At 48.4% G+C, this 20,138-nt stretch overlaps 1 protein-coding gene across 2 annotated transcripts in view; it reads left to right on the plus strand.

The window, feature by feature from the left end:
* The window catches only part of LOC306790456 (protein jagged-2-like), a 45,455-nt gene that overhangs the window by 4,107 nt on the left and 21,210 nt on the right, over positions 1 to 20,138 (plus strand). For both annotated transcript variants that reach the window (XM_079286721.1, XM_079286722.1), the window contains exons 3-5: positions 11,238 to 11,295; positions 16,721 to 16,975; positions 17,705 to 17,765. In XM_079286721.1, the coding sequence (XP_079142847.1) occupies positions 11,238 to 11,295; positions 16,721 to 16,975; positions 17,705 to 17,765 (374 nt within the window). The remainder of the gene's footprint in view (positions 1 to 11,237; positions 11,296 to 16,720; positions 16,976 to 17,704; positions 17,766 to 20,138) is intronic.

Genomic DNA, 20,138 nt, shown 5'->3' on the forward strand with positions numbered 1-20,138 from the left:
ACATAGAGGGACGTCTCGTCCTCTGGTCACACATCGATCAGACGGTTGTGAAAGAAGACGGACGTCTCACTCTCCTCATACATTACGAGGCCAAACCCAGACCTCCTCCTGCCACAGACAGCGCTGACAGTCACTAACAAAGTGTGTGTGTGTGTGTGTGAGTGTGTGTGTGTGTGTGTGTGTGTGAGTGTGTGTGTGTGAGTGTGTGGCCTGTAGCCTCTGGTGCTGCCATAGTAGACTCCTTCGGTCGGCCCCAGTAATCTGGGCCACTGGTCCTGACATGAATTAGCTGCATAGAAGGCGGCCATTGTTCCGCCCTCTGCTCCGCCGATCATTTCCCTTCATGTTCAGCCCTCTGGCTGTTTGGGTCTGCAGCGACATCTTTTTTTTTTTCATTGGAGGGGGGGGGGGGGGGGGGGGGGGTTGACCGATGGAGCGAGGGATGATGGGGAGGAGAGAGAGAAATCAGCCCCCTTTCCAAAATAAAAAAACCTCCACCCGGCTTCCTTGTGAGGGTTCTGTCACGAAGGAAGAGTATTTTGGGACGCAGGAGTTTTTTTTTTTGACAGCAAAAAAACAATCATTTACTTCTTCTCCTCTTCCTCCCCCCCCCCCCCCCATCTCACCCAAACCTTACCCTCTCCCCCTCTCTCCTTAAGGGGTATTTTTAGAGCTGCTGTCCTCTCCTCACCCCTCTTGTAAGTAAATCAAGGATCAAGGGAGTGCACTCCTTCAGTTTCATGGCCCGTTTCTTTACTAACCCTCTGCCAGCATTCCCCCTCGGCCTGGCAGATCTGAGAGGACAGAGGTGGAACAGCTGTTGTATGGCTGTATGACCCCCTCCTCCTCCCCCTCCTCCCCCTCCTCCCCCTCCTCCTCCTCCTCCTCCTGTAATAAATGTTTTAGTGAAACAACATTAGGAGAACAGGCTATGATTACAGCGTTGACGAAGCAAAAGATCAGCTCACCCGGAGGAGTATCGGTGAGCAATCACAAAGTGCAATGTTGGATGTCTCCGTCTCCTTCCGTTGTTTCCTCCATGCCGTCACTGCCGGTCGGCTCATTTGCCGAGTGCGTCTTTGGCGCTCGCTCCTCCATCAGGAGCTCCTCTCGGTTTGGCGACTGATTTTAATGGTCGATTAGTTTTGGGGGGGAAGAGGACGAGAGCGTTGGGCTGTGTGTTGGGTGATGATGTGGTATGTTCGAGTCCAGTGATGACGCTGCAAAATGAAGAAAGACCCCAAAAATGTCCTGTTTTTAAGGCCGACACATGTCAACCAGTTGTGCAACAACAGAACCAGATGCTGCAACTAAGTGAGACCATGATATCCAGTTCAATGAAGACCGCTCAGCATTGTGTCCTCCCCATCGGCCTGATGTGTGCAGACGTTAGCGACGTGGCTACATGGCGGGTAGACGCGGACTGAATGAAGTAGAATCAGTCGACTCCCCTTTCTCGTGATCAGGAATAATATCTCATCAGACTGGGAGTGCAAATTAAAGTGAAGATATGATCTCTACTGTAACAGCTACCTTCTGACTGTTTTGTGTGCGCGTTGCAGTGACTTATCCTCGAGTCTGAACAGACTTTATTGGCAGAGCTTCAAAGCTTTGCTCTCATGAAGCAGGTCGGTTGACCTGGAACACGTGTCTCTCGGCAAAACAACAGATTCACTCCTGTCTCTCTGCTCCGTGTGTCTTCATTAAGCCTGAGAAGCCTGCAGCAGGCCTCAGCAGGGCGCTGTGTGTGTGTGTGTGTGTGTGTGTGTGTGTGTGGCGGTTAACTGCGGTCGGGACGAGTCTGCTCGTCTTTCCCACGCTGTCGCTGGATTCCGCGTCAGCTGACCTGGTTCTGAGGCGTGTACAATGTGCGATTAGCTCCTCGTCTGTGCGAGCTGATCGATTGCTGAGGCTGGTGGTGGTTTTGTGTGTGTGTGTGTGTGTGTGTGTGTGTGTGTGAGGTCAGCTTTTTATCCTCGTGTCGGGACATAAATATGTTCTCACAGTTACATTATGAGGCACAAAAAGCAGGTCCACACAAGATAAACCACACGAGTTAAAGCTTCAGGTTTAAGTTTCCAGATAATGAATGTGAGTCAGTGTCCTCACATTAAAAAGAGTGTGTGTGTGTGTGTGTGTGTGTGTGTGTAGGTGTGTGTGTGTGTGTGTGTGTGTGTGTGTGTGTGTGGAAGCTGTACATATGCATCATGTTGATGCTGATTATATGATATTTACTAGCAGTCAGTTGAATTACCGTAATCTTCATCCCAACAAGTCAAAATCTGGTATTTCAGCAAATCGGATTGTGACACATTCTGATTTAAAAAAAAAAGAAGCTCATTCTTGACCTCAGAAGTCGTCGTTTCACAAATCTAAAGGTCCACTTACGAGTTTCTCTCCTGATCTTAAAGTGTAAGCCGACACAGAAGAGAAGTCCAAAAGTGCTCTGAAGAATTGCAACATCTTTCATGTGATATGGATGAAACCCGTAGAAAAGCCACGATATCTCAATATGGGAATATTGCCAATATGTGTCCACAGAGAAATGATCAGAGACGGAGTCCACAGACTTACTTCCGTCAGACTCAGGGGAGGTGGTTGCCATGGATATGTATCTTTTTTCATCACAGGCCGGCGAAACTTTGATTTCATTATTTGTCTTTTAATTTGCATTATTTGTATGTTGCCATTGTATATTGTGCAACCACTGAGATGTTGTCCAGTGTCAGTCGGATGACTTGTATGTATGAGGTGGAGGTGTGTTGCTTGGTGTGGCGATGGCGTTGCTCCACTTCCTTCGGTTCCTGAACAGCTCTGCAAAGAGGTTTCACCCGTAACCTCTCTGGCGTCAAGACCATCAGATGGTGAGTGAACGGCAGTGACGCGTTAACGAGTAATCCCGGCAATGCAAAGGACCTCGACCTCATAGCTCTTTTACATCGACCGTGAATAAGAAGTGGACGTAGCCATCGTGACGTCGCCCATTGCTTTGTAGACTGATGTTTTGAAGCCTCTAATTAAACTTTCTGGCCGTCGCCATCTTGTTTTTTCGCAACCGGAAGTGACACTAGAGGGACCAAAATGTTACAATTAACTTCATGAAGTGAAAACACAGACCACCCTCAGAACGGACACCTCTGTGGTAGAGACCTGTCAATCACAAGGTAGTCCCGCCCTAAAGCATTCCTTTACGACACACGTAATACCTCTTTACTGAAGCATCAGTATCCCTGCTGCTCCTGTTCATCCTACACTGAGCACTGATTTAGAACCGGAGGTTAAACCTGCACTATGTTTGAGATGTCCTCATATACAGTTTCAATGGACACCTGCCAGCCAATCAGGGACGAGTATTTTTCCGTAGCCGTGGTGTATTATTGAATGATCGCCAAGCTCCCCGTGTGCAGTATGTACAGATCGGTTTCATGTGTGTCAGTCTGCACATGGACATGTGCTCTATGACCTTTATTACAGCTGTTATTATCAGAAGCGTGCCGCCGTCTCCGCTCCGTCCACGTTGGGATTTTGCATCCAGCTTGTTTCGCTGCATTTGTTTCTTAAGAATATGGCCGAACTCTGCAGACGTCCTTTAACACCCGCTGAGATCCACCTCCAGATCCGGTTTAAATTAGTTCTGCGTGCGTTTACACCTTGTTTCTCCTCGTGCAGATCACAGATCCACTTCCAGATTGCAGGTGTGAATGTGTGTATCGTCGCGATGTGTGTGAGTGTTTAGGTCGTGAGCACTGAGGTGATTAAAGCAGCTTCATTTCCCACTTGACTCCCAGTAGTTGCTCACCGGGCTGATGGAGCTCAGCTGGACCTCACAGAGAGGGAGGGAGGAGTGCATGATGGGAAATAAAAACAGAGCTCCATTGTTGATTGTCTTTATCTACTTATATCTTCACGGGTCTCTTGTTTGTCTTCGTCCAGCTTCTCTCTCTCGGAGCACCCGCTGGGAGGAAAACCCTGTAGCTGCATATTTCCTGCGTTACAGATCATTTGGCTGCTGCGTTTTGTTCGTTAGCTTGTTTTGCTAGCTTTGAGCGTGCGATCGCACCGGCAGTTTGCTTTTCTTTGGTCTGAAACAGAGCGGGAGAAGATCTTCTGTGTTGTATTTGGTCATTTCTCTCCTCTGGTGTTGATCACAGTAGAGAGCACACGAAGTAGCTGGAAATGAACAATCTTCTCACGGACAAAAAAACGAATTAAAGCAGTAAATGCTCCTGTGTTCAATCAACACACCCTAACTCATCATTTGGCCTTGTTGTTGTTGTTGTTGTTGTTGTTGTTGTTGTTGTTGTTGCTGCTACGTGGACGTCGTGCAGCCTTTCCTAACCGGCCTCTCCAGAGGGATGGGGTGAGGGTTCAGCAGCGTTTCTCAACACATCTGGGGCCAACATCTGTCAGTGACCTCAGTTACCCAACCGCCCACTTCATGGAGAAACGTCTGAAATCAAATCCACGCCGCTCATTGGATGTGTTGTGTTTGTGTAATGGGATGAAGTGGACGCTCTGGGTTGATCGCGTTCGTAGTTTTACTGATGTATTATAAGCTGCTTAGAGCTAGATTTAGGAAGTTAGATTTATTATATGTTGCTGTGAAAACATCTCCTTCAAACATCTGTATTTATTCAAGTTTTTTGCCAAAAACTACATTTTACAAGATGGCATTTGAACACATCATGACAACTTTTATAATTCACCCAAAACTCATTTTTACTGAACGAGCACGAGCAGTGCTGCTGCTGTCGTTACGAGTTCTCCTCCTTTGAGTTAAGATTGTTTTTGTCAATTCATCCTTCGCTAAGCCCCGCCCCTCGGAAACGCAGACGAGCCAACCACATCGGCCGGCTCCGGCTAGGGTTCGACGTCCATCCGTCTCCGCTCTGTGGACTCTCATCGATGGCCTCAGATGTTCTTCATGTTCAGGCTGTAGTCTGGAGCTCGTCGTGGTTAAACGTTGTGTAAAAGTGATGCTCGTTACCGGAGAGGTTGAAGGAGAGACTCGTTGATGTTGCATCCAGCAAACTGGTCTCTCCGCCTCCACCTCGTCTCCACATGAAAGACTTGTATTTGCTGTCGGGTGCAGGAGGGGCCGCTCGGTCGGGGGTTTTCCCACGGCGTGGATATCGCTTTCCCGGCGGCGCTGTGGAAACGAGGGCCGCCTTAACCTCTTTGTCACCGCACCTTTGAGGGGGAACAATGACTTTATACCTCGGCCTTTGTGCCCAGATATTGAGTTATCAAGACGAGTGGGGGAGGGGGGGCGGAGAGAGATGGAGAGAGCAGTCAGGAGAGGATTAGAGAGCGTTTTGCAGACGGCCTCTCTGCGGAGCAGCGTGCTGGATCTGCTGTTCACACCTGCTTCAGGTGTTCTCGCTTCACGTGGAGCTCTGAATTTACAGTTGTTCTCAGACGAGGATCAATATTCATGATCCATCAGCTGGTGGTTTTCTTGAGAGACCCCCATCTACCCGATGTGTAGATATGTCAGAAGCTAGAGCAGTCTTAGAGAATCCAGAGGAACATAAAGTAATAGAGTGAAGTAGAGATACAGAGCTGAGGATATCATCTAAATATCTGTTTTGTGCTGAGGTTCCCTCTTCCTGCTGATGCTTCCTCGTGCTGCAGGTCATTTGCATTAAAAATAACAAACACAAAAGTGGTCGTTTGGCAGCGAAGTCCAAAACAACCTTCATGACTAAATGTTTCCAAGAAGGACTTTAAACCTGCAAACGATCTTTCTTTGTGGCCAGATCCAGAAAAGTCTTTTTGCCGCTTTGCACGCGTGATCCTGGTTTTGTGGAGCAGGTTTCTGTTCTCAAAGACTTGCAAACATTTGTCGCTTCATGTCTGAATGCACATTTACTCAAAAGCCACCACGCTTCCACCTCAAAGGTTCAGAAAACCCGCTTCCCTCAGTGGATCGCTGAGGTGTTTCCACGCTCATCTCTCTGACCTTTTCTCTTCTTCACTGTTTATCCAATCAGCAGCTCCAGCGAAGCGTTTGAGCTGGTTCCAAACACATTCATATGCTATTCTTCATGGTCCTCCTTTGCTGACTGTCCCTCGTTATAAAGCACCGATCAGAAGCGTGAAAGCACGCCACCTATTGTGACCGCGTGCACCTCCAAGGAGTCGCTGCCCCATAAACCAGCGTGAGATCCCGAGTTCGGAGATGAGCGATGAGTGATAGTGACGCCAGGTTTAAAGTAGTGAAGCGATATGAAGACCAAACAGAAAAACTCCCTCCAACAGTTGAAGAACATCACCGTACTGTATATTTGTAAGCCTATCGCTGGATCAGAGGACTCACTAATGGATTTAAGGCGGTATTTTCTTCCCACTGCTTCCCTTCACGCACTTTTCTTTAAAAGACGAATCCTCAGAAGTCCTCGCCGTCGTAACCTGGAGCGACACAAATAGATTTTCACGCGTTCGGTGTGGGAAGAAGTGAATTGGGTCGTTTTCCCATTCTGCAGCTCGGTGTAAAGACCTGATTGGATTAGCTTTGATTAGATTTGCCTCTGAGCGAGGCCTCCTGTGGGGGGGGGGGGGGGGGGCTCCTTAGAGAGAGGAGGTGGTGGCGGTGGGGGGGCGGTGGGCTCGTTCTGTTATAATGTGCTAAATGAACCATCCCCAGCTCCTCTCTGCCGGGAGCGACATCTTTTATTCATGTCAATAGGCTAACAGGTGTGACCTGACAGGTGTTGCCGCTGCTTTTTATCCTTCATCTTCCTCTGATCACAACTCGAGAAAAGTTGTTAATTGGGTTCTTTCTCCTCCCTGCTGCTGTGAAATTTCAATTAAAGGAACATCCTCCTCTATTTTAATCCACCGTAAGGTGTGAAGCTCCTGTAAAGTGATGATACTTGTGATATTACGCACACATCGGGGTGTTTGTGACTCTTGTCAATCACGCAGTGGGTTTAATTCTGGAACATCTGATGTTGGGGACAGGAAGTGGAACAGTTTTCAGAATAAACTTCAGCCACAAATCGTTGATCCGTGTCGTTCGTTACTGGACTTTTAACGGTCTGTAGAGCACAGCACAACAAGGTAAGAACATGAACATGAACGCTTTTCACACGCATTTTTATATTTAGTTCATCCTTTTTATCTCCAACAGTCCCGTCCAGTCGCCTCTTCATGAACACCGCGCCCAACGCGGCGTCCACCACCGGTACTATAACATCAAAGTATAAACACACACACTGATATAACGAGGTTAAACCAGCAGCAGGAGATTAAATCTTATCAGCATGTATAGAAAGCATCGGGTACGGTGAATCCTCAGCAGAGCTGCGCGGTGCCGGCGGCTGTTGAAGCCGTAATTTATTCATTGAACAGGTGAAGGCGGCGAGGGAGGGGGCCGCTTCTCCTCGCCTAATGAAAACTCAAATCCCTCCGACTCCTGTTAATTGGTTCGGAGGTGTCAAGTGTCACACTAACCCCCCCCCCCCCCCCCCCCCCCCATACCACATAGAGTCGACTGCTAAAGTCGTCCCACTGCAGACAGAAAGGACGTGACACTTTGATCCTGCAGCTCCTGTCCTTCAAGGACACACACACACACACACACACACACACACACACACACACTGCTCTGAGGCCGTGGGACAGCCCCATCTGTCTGAGCCAGTGGCTGTGACATTTAAAATTGATTACAAAGGGAAAGATTGATTATGATAATGTCCACTTATTTTCACTCGTCACAGAGTTATGTGCCGCTCGCTGGGCTCATAAATCACGGCCGGGTCATCTGGAGCCGATGGCGTCCTCGGGCTGATGTCATGGTTTTTTTGGGGGGGGCGGTTATTCGGGATTGGAACTATAATTTGAAGTCACATAAACTCCGGAGATTGTTTCCCAGGAGAAGTTTGGTTTTAGTCGAGGGATGACGGGTTAACCCCCTGCTTTATGGTCTGTGTGACTCTAAATGGACCATAATGTACTAAATGAACATCATGCTGTATTGAAGAAGACTTGAAACTAGAGATTGAGACATAAACTCATGTTTACAATGTTTACTGAGGTAATAAATCAAGAGAGAAGTAGAGTCATTTTCTATAGACTTCTATACAACCAGAGGAGTCGCCCCCTGGTGGCCACTAGAGAGAATGCAGCTTTAACACATGAAGCATCGGCTTCACTCTTCAGAACCGGAGGTTGCCGCCTGGTTAGATAGCCGGTTCTTGGTCATAAACAACCAAGCTTCTTGCCGTTCCTTGAAGCTCTCTGGTGGTTTTGACGTCGGCCCTCAGCGACAGAAGTTCCCGAATCTCGCCTTCTCTCCAGTTAGACTTTCTGTCGGCGTCTTCGCATTCAAGACTCTTCTTCTTCCTCTTCTTCACCCTCGGATGTTTGTTGTCTCCCGGTTTTGCGCCGGCAGCATGAAAGAAACGTCACCAACACACTCGCTCGCTGTGAATTCTATGAACAACGAGCGCCTCTGTTCACACATGAGCTCAACGGGACATTACACAGCCGGCAGGGTGAAGCCTGTTGAATGTCCGAATGATTCGGACATATGTGTTCTCACGTACAGCTCCTCTGATTCACGTCGAGATAAGTTCAGCGTGGTGTTTCATGCTTGAGATTCTGTTCCACATCTTATCTGTGATCTGGCAGTGAGGACTAAACATTCTCGACTGATACGTGAGCCACGTTTCCAGCTCACATGGCATACTATCAAATATTTTCTTTTGCAAAATAGCTTCCCACAATTTCTCGTACAGCCCTGCTGCTGCATGTTTTAGTTTCATAAAATGATTCCAGAATGCAGAAATGTCAGCAGACTAAACATTGTGCCGTGGAACGAAGTTAGCCAACACCAGTTATTGTTTTTATTCATGACAGTTTGCAAACGTTCCTTATCTCAGAGACAAATGGATGTTTCCTCTTTTTGTTCACAAGTTGTTTTGTCCGAACACAGTTCAGTCTTTTGATTACCTGTAGACACTGATGATTCAGTTACCTGCAGACTCAGATCGACTTAAGCAACAAGAGACAACGCAGACAAAAACAGTGTTCAATAAATATTAATGGAGGTTTAGCAAATTTAGTTCAATTCATTAAATTGTTGTACTTAATATCCGTTCTTATTTTGATGTACTTATTGATGAGATACCAGCATCAGAAGTGCCTCTGAGATGTTGGATCGATCTGATGTCACGTTATCATTCATCAGCTCATTCACGCTACAAAGGAACAACACTTGTCACTCGCTGTCACATCCCTACATCTTGCTGATCGCTGCCCACCCCATGACACCGTTTATTTAACGTATCATTTGACATATTAACTCAAGATCCTGATGGACATTTTAGTAAAACACAAATAATCCATAGTTGCCGCTCTTGTGACGTTGATTCTTGTAGCTGAGTAGTTTTCTGGTGCTTAGAATGGGATTTTCCCCAATTGCTGCCTAAACGGCTCCAAACCTGCATGTTGTGAACACACCCGACGACATCAACATTACTTGTAACAACTTGGTTTCATATCTGTGGATTGAGTCTCTCCTGCATCTCCTCTCTGTCTCCAAACTATGACCTGTCCCCTTAAATCCGAGCGCCGTAGAACGAGCTTCATGGTGGCGTTCTGTCTTCTCTCCGTCTCTAATCTCCACTCTGTGAGCTCCCCTGTAATCTCCCCTGCAGCTCTCGGCCCCCCCGAGTCACACTTGGGTCATGGGAACTCACAGCTGCTCGTCCGGCCCCATGCAGGCGACGGACGGCGAGCTCCGTTTGGGTTTGTTTGCTGTTGCCCGTGCACCTGAAACAATCCAGAGTTTGAGTTTGTTGCTGTGGGCTGGAGGAGTCTGTCTCCTCTGCAGAGTAGGAAAGTAGGGCATAGTGTGCAGGCATGCTGCGCCTTCACACGCAGAAACACGTCTCATGGTTCAATAGCGAGGAAGAAGGCATGTAAAGCCGGCTTTATTTAACACAATACGATGCTATAAACTCCAATGTGTTCAGTTCCGTCTGGTGCACTTTAACGTCAGCTCTATAAGTCGAACTGGTGACAATCAAACGCTCTTTGCTTGTGCTTCAAGCAGCTATCAAACCGAAATATTAATGTGGCAACCCAGCCGTCAGAAGAAATGTTGTCGTTGTACGTTTCAGCAAACCTCAGATACGTTTCATATTAACCTCGTATCACGCCTGCAGAAAGGCAGAATAACACGTGGTTAACGTTGGGAAGCGATTGGTTGTGTTTAGGCAACACGTCTACCTGGTTACGGTCAGAAAAAAACATCAAGGTTTGTGTTTCAATAAAAATGTAACACGGTAAATGAATAGCGACCGCCCTGATGGACTTTCTTACGTAACGAGTGTAAAGTCAATGTTGACTTTTGGTTTCACACGAGACACAAACATCGGTCTCCTGGGTGAAAGTCCTGTGCTTGTTTGACCCGTCCTCCATCAGTGGGCTTTCTTGCTTGTTGCACTCACAACTTTAGACTGCAGCTCGTTGTACTGCGTCACTAGCTGTGACCGAATGAAAAGACACGGCCGTTCGACGTATTGGTGGTTTGCAGAAATGTACGATGGCAACGTTTCTTGCTGGCGATTAAATACCAAAAAGTGTCTGAAAAGTTGGTCAGATTTGTAGTTTTGTGGTTTGATTCTTGCAGCTTTGACGCGTCGTAAATGTGACGACTGTTCAACACTTTCAAAATGTCGTGTTGTTTTCATTCACTCATATCTACATTATGCTTTTTCTACAGTAGCCCAGAACGGACAAACCAAACCGCTAGTTACTAGCGCTTCATGCTACCAAATCCTGCACACGGTTCCTGTAATGTAAGATACATTTTTAGATTAAATAGATGAAAACAAAACCCCGAAACAAGAACCCCTGAACGCTCTTGATTCCATCATTCCAAGTGTCTCCTCCTCTGCCGCTTAAATGAAGAGGCACACTGAGTCCAGAAGTTCCCCCTGTTGGAAATCAATGCATTACCACATTAAGCAGCCTCGGGGCAGACGGGAGCGAATCAGTGACAGCAGCGTGGGAACGGGACCGACTCTCCCGCCGTTCTTCACCTTTTTTTGCAAAATACGTGTGTGAAAGTTCTGCCGTCTGTGTACGAGCGACGGGGCCTCGTATATCTTGAGTTTATGTGTAGACTCTACATCACGTGCACGTCTGCGTCAAGAAGTTGGCATATCTGAGTCTCTGTATCGGTGTGCACTGTGATAACCTCTGCCCCCCCCCCCCCTGTGTTTCAGCGAGCGTACACAGTGATAGTGGAGGCGTGGGACAGAGACAACGGCACACACAGCAATGGTAAGGATCACCAACACTGGCTTTTGTTCTGCTCTCCATGCTGAATCATTCTGTTCTCTGTTATTCATGTTTTAATAAATGCACGGCTTGCTCTTGCAGTGCTCTTACTTTCCAAAGTGTTCGTGCGTCACAGTTTCTGATTCGCAGAGTGCACAGAGCACCACGCTGTTGGGTCTCCGGCTGAAGTTCTTCCACACAGGAACGGGGGCGAGGTTTTAAAAAGAATCTGCAGCTAGTTCTCCGGAGAAGGCACGCGTTGACCTGGTCTTTGCTGGTTCTGCAGATCAGCGTCGGTATTCGTACTGGGTGACGTAGATCGCCCCGGGCCCTCAGTCACACCGCCGAGGCATTAACGAGACCTAGCTGGCCTCTGCTGCCGCAAGCAGAATGAGAAACGCTGGAGAGAGAGAGAGCCGACCAGCCGACCTGACTCATGATATGAAACACCTGCAATGAGTTGAGTGAAATGAAAGGAATGGTAGGTGTGTGCCATGTTTTGGGTTATTGCTCTGTGCGAGCGTGTGAAGCTCATACTTGACATCTTAGAAGGCCGAGGCTCGACTTCCCCCTTCTTCTGATTGACAGGTCGCTTATTTGCTCTCCCTACTCCAGCTTCTCACCCTCTTCGTGGTCGACTGTTCTTCCCGCTATTTTAAGCTTGTGAGAGCATTGCATCGTTAAGCCGTTAATTGCGGGCCCCGTCCCCTTCCTCTGTCCTCTGATGTCTGCGTGCTAAGTAGCGGCCCCCGACAGCTGTCCGGCTGCCGCACGGCACTTCATCGTCCCCGCACAGCGAGACCGGCTGGCATCCAGACTGCCGTGCCTCGGCCTGGACGGACAGCTCTGGACGCTCTGCGTGCTCGAACCACCGGCGGCCAGAGGGATGCTTTATTCATCCTCACGGAGGGGGAAGGGCGAGGTTGGGAGAGGCGCTGACGTCTCGGCCCGCCGTGTCCCGTCTTGTAGACTTGGACTGAGTGTTTTCTCATTGCGTGATCGACGAGTTTGATTCCCGAGTCTGTCGGCGGCCAAGTTTCCCTTCAAAGTGAAACATTACCTGCTTCTTGTTCAACTCACCCTGGACAAGCTAAAAATACACAATACGCAACATCATAATAAGCTAAATCCCTCCGTGGGTGTTTGTCTGTGACGGTCAGCAGATTCACTTCGGCAGGTTAAATGTTATTTACTTCTTTGTGTCTGCTTTCGATCCCCTGTTCCTGCCTCACTTTGGGATTTCCTACACTTTCGACCAACGTCAGCGAGCAGGCATGAACCTGTTGCATCCAGCATGAGTGAAGCTGGGGCATAATTAGAGAGAGAGAGAGAGAGAGAGTTGGCGTCTGTTATACGGGCCAGGTGTGCACTGGAAAGAGAAGCTGGCGACGTCCCTATCGGGGTTTGTTTTGCCCTAAAGTCTGTTCCCAGTGCTCTGGTTGTCGGCCAACACAAGTCCTCTGAACACTGAACTGCATTTTCATACGTAACACAGCCGCACGTTTCATCTGAAAATTATTTTGATGACAATACTGCCAATGAATTAACTGTTCAAGTCATTGGCTGAAGAAAAAGTGCTGATGTCATGATTCCACCTTCTCGAATTCTGAGAAATTGCTGCTTTTCTCAGTTCTGCTTTTTCGCTGTTAAAAATGATCTGAAATGTCAGCAAAACTTGTCTCAAGCTCCTAAAACCCAAATTTGCATATTCAAATGACTTGTTTATACGACACAATTGGTCAAAAACCTAAAGATATTTCATAGAGGACTAAACAAACATTTGAGAGGCTGCAAAACACCGTAAACATTTACTCAATCAACTAATCAATGAATAAACTGATCGACTGAGCTGCACTCAGATTCATCTTCTCATTGGGACTCTCATATTTTGGGGCTTTGGACTAACAAGCAGTCTGAAGACATCACCTCAGACTGTGGACACGACGGTTCATAAACTAATTGGAAAATGAATCGAACAAGTAATCAGGTGCAGCAGAGAAATGATGCGTCAGCATAAAGATGATATCTGTAACTGTTAGTTTGAGTGTGTGAACAGGTCTGGGCAGCAGGTCGGAGAGTCTCTGTGCTTCAGGAAGCACAAACAGAAAGGGCCGGAGCAAAGGGAAACAAGGGGTTAAAGGAGAATTCTCGTGATGCGGCCTCATGCTGTACATCTTCTTCTTCTTCTGCTCTGTTAAAAACACATCGATGAGCCTCACTGTAGTTCCTTCATCACCATGAACAAACACTGTAGTTTGCTCTGACTCAGCCCCACAAACGCCGTCCTGCTGCCACAAATACGCTCTAGAGCGCCAAGCCTGGATTCATCCGCCGCTGAAAGTAGTCCCCAGAAAATGCACTGTTTCCTCCTGTTTGAATGTTTGTTAAAAACTACGGTGCCCAGCTGTTTGAGGACACTATGAAGCAATAGATTTACAGCCCAGTCGCTCTGAAATTATTTCATGTTGAAGGCATTTTTGCGTTGGTTCACGGTGACGTAGCTCAACGAGTGAGCGTGATTGAGAGTTACGTGGTACAAAAACGAGGATAACAAGCGAGAAAGTCCACTGATGGACTGGATCGGTCCGACAAACACAGGACTTTGACTCAAGAGACCGTTGTTCGTGTCCAAATGTCAACATTTACTAACGTTGTTACGATTGTTACGTTGTAGCGTTCATAAGGAAGTCGGCTGAGGACGGTTGGTATCGGCTTTATCCTTTACTGATGCACTGAGAGCTTGCTGCAGTATATTTTATCAAATGAACACAACTATCATATCAGGTAAGGTACAGAACATCTGTTGTTATTCTCAAGACAACTGCACATAAGCAGCCTTGTGTCAGATACTGATTCATGTCTCCTGACCACAAACGAACAACTTCCAATCTGTTGGGAACAGTAGAGCGGTACCCTGCTCGTAAAATGATGGAGACTGATGCGAGCCATGGAAGTGATCATCATTCACATGTCTGAAGAAGTGGCAGCGTGTGCCGAGCTGAGTGCAGCGATTAAAAAGCTTCATTATAAAGATCTGCCAATCACAGGACAGCGTTTAAATACCACGTGTCTCATGCCTCATCATTTGAATTCCACTGAGCTGAATCAGGTTAAAACAAACCCACAGAGAGAAGAGAGCACTCGTTGGCCACGTCAGCCTCTCGTATCTATTCCTTTAAACGTTCAGTAATGAAACATGGCTGTTGCTTGCAACCGGCTGTGAAAGTGTGTCGGTGCAGCGCTGAACCACCTGGAGGAGGACGCCTCCCAAAACTCAACAACAGCCTGACCCCCAGGCCGTCAACGCCGAGTCAGCGGCGACGTGAGAGCGATGTTCTGGCACCGTCTCTCATTCCAGCTGTGCTTTCACAATCATTGCATCCCTCCGTCTGTTATCTATCACCAAGATGAAGGTAAATGAAAGAGCTGTGCTTCATCCTCACATGAGGATGTTCAGGGGTAGCTTTCAGCTGCTCGCTTTAAGTTCTGACTCTGTCGTATGATGGACATTTGACATTTTTGTCATTTTAAAGATCGAGTGATGATTACTGGATTCACTGGTAGATTAAAAAAATGTTCTTTACCGGGAATTAAAAGTTTCTTTACGTACAGTATGTGGTGATTTGAGTGTGAAAGGTGTTGAAGTCACTCGTGTGACAGTAAAGACACAAATATTCAAATGTTGACCTTTTTATAGATCGATGTTGTCCAGATGGGATCGAGAAGGGAAACCATGAGAGTATGTTAACCGGCGGTGCCTTCAGCTCAGAGGTCCCCACTGGGCAGTACAGAGGTCAAAGGTCAAATCAAAAGGTGCTTCAGCGTCTGTGTGTGTGAAGCGGAGCGTCTCTTCACACCCGACCGTCGCGTCGCTCTGGATCAGCTGCTCGGATCCGGAGCCGCTGGTTGTTTATGTAAGCCGGTTTTAAATGGCTCTGCTGCTCTCCCTAGTAACAGCAGCCTCTCCTCCGGGGACACACGCGGCTCGTGATTGGTCTATATTTTTACATGTAATTGCTGGAGATGAGCAGCAGTGAGTGAGCGTTTCAGGTGGTGGGTGCAGGGACACAGATCCGCGGCAGTAAATGGATCCTTCTCTTCTACAGTCTAACTCCAGCAGTGAATTAAGAATATACAAAGGAATGTGAGTTACATTGGGAAAATTATAAATGTTTTAAAAAGGATCCGAACTCAGAAGAAAACTAATCCAGAGGGAGAAAAAGAGACTTTTAAAAGAAGAGAATACGCATTCGCCCTTCAAAGTTAATCTCCTCCATTCATCCTCCGCCTCCATCTCAGACTGAGCCGGCTCTGTGCCGGTCATATTTAACACGCATGTGCCGATGGTAAACGTCCAAGCGGCAAAAACTGCAGTCCATCAAACGTCCATTCGTGGCCGGCTCCAAAAGAGAGTCACTCCCAGCTTTACAGCAGAAATAAACATCTTTATTTTATTCTGTTCAGACCCTCTCAGCGAATTTAGATCTAAAAAGCGTAACATTTAGCGACTTCTAAAAGTGAGGAATATAATGTTGTGTAATTCAGTCCCATGCAGTCTGCTCGGAGTCATCGCAGTGACCGCCTCTCCTCTGCATCTCCTCTGCATCTCCTCTCTCTGCATCTCCTCTGCATCTCCTCTGCATCTCCTCTGCATCTCCTCTGCATCTCCTCTGCATCTCCTCTGCATCTCCTCTGCATCTCCTCTGCATCTCCTCTGCATCTCCTCTGCAGCTCCTCTGCATCTCCTCTGCATCTCCTCTGCATCTCCTCTGCCTCTCCTCTGCATCTCCTCTGCCTCTCCTCTGCATCTCCTCTGCATCTCCTCTGCATCTCCTCTGCATCTCCTCTGCATCTCCTCTGGGAGTTGATGTGAAACGACACACTCGTCTTTACACTTCTTCTGTTCCTTGAGAACAAGCTAAAGGGTCCTTTCCTATGTCGCCCTTCCTCGTCTGTTCCTCGGCTCTTATTATTTCCGGCCTGGCTCCGATGTAGTCGGCGCTGGATATCCTGAGAGAGAGGAGGGGGGGGGGGGGGGGGGCGGGCGAGCAGGAAAAGTGAAAAAGCCTTTTGGGTTATCAAGCCCTCGCAGACCTCGCTCCAACTCCCGCTGTTTGTGCCATGTTCCCATTCTTTCCCTTGTTCCTCCTCTTTTTGTTCTCTTCTTCCACATTCCTGGTGGAGGTCACACCTTCCCCTCTGATGTGCACTAACAACGGGCATTCTTCGGAGCCTCACGGTCCGTCTTATCTCACCAAACACCGGCTTGTTGGGTCGAACCCCCAATAACCGAAACCAGCCCAGCTCCTTGGAATGTCATTCAGAATTCCTTGTTGTTTAAGACCGACGCGAGCACTTGACCGGAGTGTTCTCTCTCTGTTTGTTCATGAACCCCTCTGAGTAAACACTGTGTTTGTGTCCGGTCCAGATGATGAGCTGCTGATTGAGCGCAGCATCTACAAAGGGATGATCAACCCGGGCGAGGAGAAGCAGCCGGTGGAGTATAAAAGCCTGGTCGCCAGTCTGGAGTACACCATCCGCGTGCGCTGCGACGAAAACTACTACGGCGTCAAGTGCAACAAGGTGTGCCGTCCCCGCGACGACTACTTCGGCCACTACGTGTGCGACCAGTTGGGGAACCGAGGCTGCATGGAGGGCTGGACGGGGCCCGACTGCAAAACAGGTACGGGGAGGATGTGCAGCAGCAACACGGCGGTCCTCACGCTCCTCACGCCCCTCACTTCAGCACTGATTCACACTGAATGACAACAGATTCAACACATCCAGCAGATGTGTTATGAGTGTTGTTCATTTGACTCTTCTCCTTCTCTTTCAAAAGCTCAAACAGGACCAACAGCAGGCAATTAAAAAGGAAAAATCATTTTTAATGAAATATTATCATGGCCTCGCATTGCATGCTACAGAAAACATCTTAGTTTGGTATAGATGCCCACACATATCACACCATTATCGTTTTGATATCTCTTTTCATAAAAATATTCTGAAAATAATATCGCCACGAGTGAAAAATCATGGCAATTAGAATTTTTGTTCGAAAAAGCGTTGCCCTCACTGAGAACACTCGGTCCTCACGACACGGATTCAGAAAATGCTTCTAAAAGTAAAAACAATTCAGCAAGAAATCTTTTTGTATGAAGCGGGAACGCAACAGATGGTTCAACTCTGGAGCGCGTCTGCTGCAAATCGCATTTAAAAAATCTGAATCTCACTCAGAAATGTTATTTCTCACCATAAGTGAGTCTGTGATCACATGCATGGAGTTCATGGAAGTCGACGTTGCTTTGCAAGAATTGAAAGAATGTTTGGAGACCGTGGACTCGCCGTCGCACGACGACTCGGCCACTTTCACCAACACGATGAAACTAACAGAAGCTTCTCTCTCCTGTGAAAGCCATCTGCAAGCAGGGATGCAGCCTGGAGCACGGCCGGTGCAGCGTGCCGGGGGAATGCAGGTGAGCCCCCCCCCCCCCCCCCCCCCTTTATTGGTTGTGTTTGTTTGTTCCTCTTTGTTCAGCATCACATCAAGTGTTGTTTGAATGGAAAACCCCGTAAGAGTTTAATGAGGTTAACAGAGGTGTGGAGAGGAGTGGATTGGGGGGGGGGGGGGGGGGGGGTTGTTGATAACATACCAAGCAGTCCCTCCACCTCCATCCCTCTGCTCCGCTCTGATCTAGAAGCCATTGTTCTGCTTCCTGTTCTAAAGCTGGACACACACACACACACACACACACACACACACACACACACACACACACACACACACACACACACAGGCCTGTTTTTCTTCTATATGTCCGTCCCCCCCCATGTCTGCAGCCCACATCACCACCCTCCTATCCTGGGCCTTGTTATGGCTGCAGGGGGGGATGCAGACTCTGGGGGGGGGGGGTCTGGTGAGTGACAGAGAGAAATGTGGCAGTTATGCAGTTTTTGTTGACTCTCGTTGCAAAGAAGTAATTGATAATGGACGGGATGGACACAGGACTGTACAGTAAACATGGCTGCTGAGTGTTTCTGAGAAAAAGGCTGAGCGGGCGTTTGTTGCAGCAGTTCTGTGAAGAGGAGAGGAGGCACATTTAGACACAGTGGAGCACGAGAGCCTTAAAAAGACAAACTGCACACACACACACACACACACACACACACACACACACACACACACACTGTGGCAAGTACATGGAGAGGGGAGGGGAGGGGGGGGGGGGGTTACACTGATTGCAGGTTTGATTTAGTTAAATTCTCGTAAAAGGACAAAAGAAATGAAGCTGACATTTTTCATTGGAAATGGCCGGAGGATTGGAAGAGAGAGGAACACCCTGGAATGTGCCTCAACATGTGATTTTGGAGCTTCAACGCAATCAGTGACACACACACACACACACACACACACACACACTGCTACGGAACAGGAAGACAAAGCATCCAGCGAGAGGATGAATGTGAATGTGAAGCTGTTAGCATAGAAGCTAGTAAAAAATTATATTATCAAACAACTCGACTTCTTTCGAATCAAATATAAAAGTCAGAGCTTCAAAAATAAGAGAGAGAGAGAGAGAGAGAGACACAGAGCGACAGTGAGAGAGAGAGAGAGAGAGAGAGAGACACAGAGCGACAGAGAGAGAGAGAGAGACACACAGAGAGAGAGAGAGAGAGAGACGGCAGAGCAAAACTAAAAATGTGTGTTTGGTATCTTGTTTCTTACACACAACCTACGCTCCCTCATGTGACACTACTAAACATGTAGCTAGGCAACAGCCGGCTAAGTCCGTCCGCTGGATTTGGGCGCGAGACTCTACTGTAAATAATACACACACACACACACACACACACACACACAGCCCCTCTACCTCTGCCCCGGCCCACCGTCCCGTCCTCTGGGTGTGGTCTGTCTGAGGGGACAGCAGCAGCACCGGAGCAGGGGTCTGTGGTCAGCCGGGGTATTTTTGGGCCCGCCCCCTTCACGGGCCCCTTTCCATTGATGGGACGGCAGCAGCCGACGGGGCTTGTGGGTAATGCCACCCTTTGGCCTGTGGCTGCTCGAAACCATTTCCCCCGCTCTCTCCCACACTGCAGCCAGACAGACTGTCCACGCTGCCACCGCAGTCGCACGGCTGACAGTGTGCAGGCCACCGCCGGCCGACCGCAGTGCCGGACAACACCACGTACTGGAGTAAACAATACGCAGCACTGGCACACACACACACACTGACACACGCACACACGCACACACACGCAGACACACACACGCACACACACGCACACACGCACACAGATACACACACGCACACAGACACACACACTGACACATGCACACACACACGCACACACACACACACACGCACACAGACACACACACACACACGCACACAGACACACACACTGGCACACACACACACACACGCACACAGACACACACACGCACACAGACACACACACACACACTGACACACGCACACATGCACACACACACAGACACACGCACACACACGCACGCGCACACACAGACACACACACAGACACACACACAGACACACGCACACACACACGCACAGACACACGCACGCGCACACACAGACACACACACAGACACACGCACACACACGCACGCGCACACACAGACACTCACACACGCACACACACAGACACACACACACGCACACACACACACACACACACTGACACACGCACACATGCACACACACACAGACACACGCACAGACACACGCACGCGCACACACAGACACACACACAGACACACGCACACACACGCACGCGCACACACAGACACTCACACACACACACACGCACACACACAGACACACACA

Source organism: Melanostigma gelatinosum (assembly GCF_949748355.1).
Source record: "Melanostigma gelatinosum genome assembly, chromosome: 16".
NCBI lineage: Eukaryota > Metazoa > Chordata > Actinopteri > Perciformes > Zoarcidae > Melanostigma > Melanostigma gelatinosum.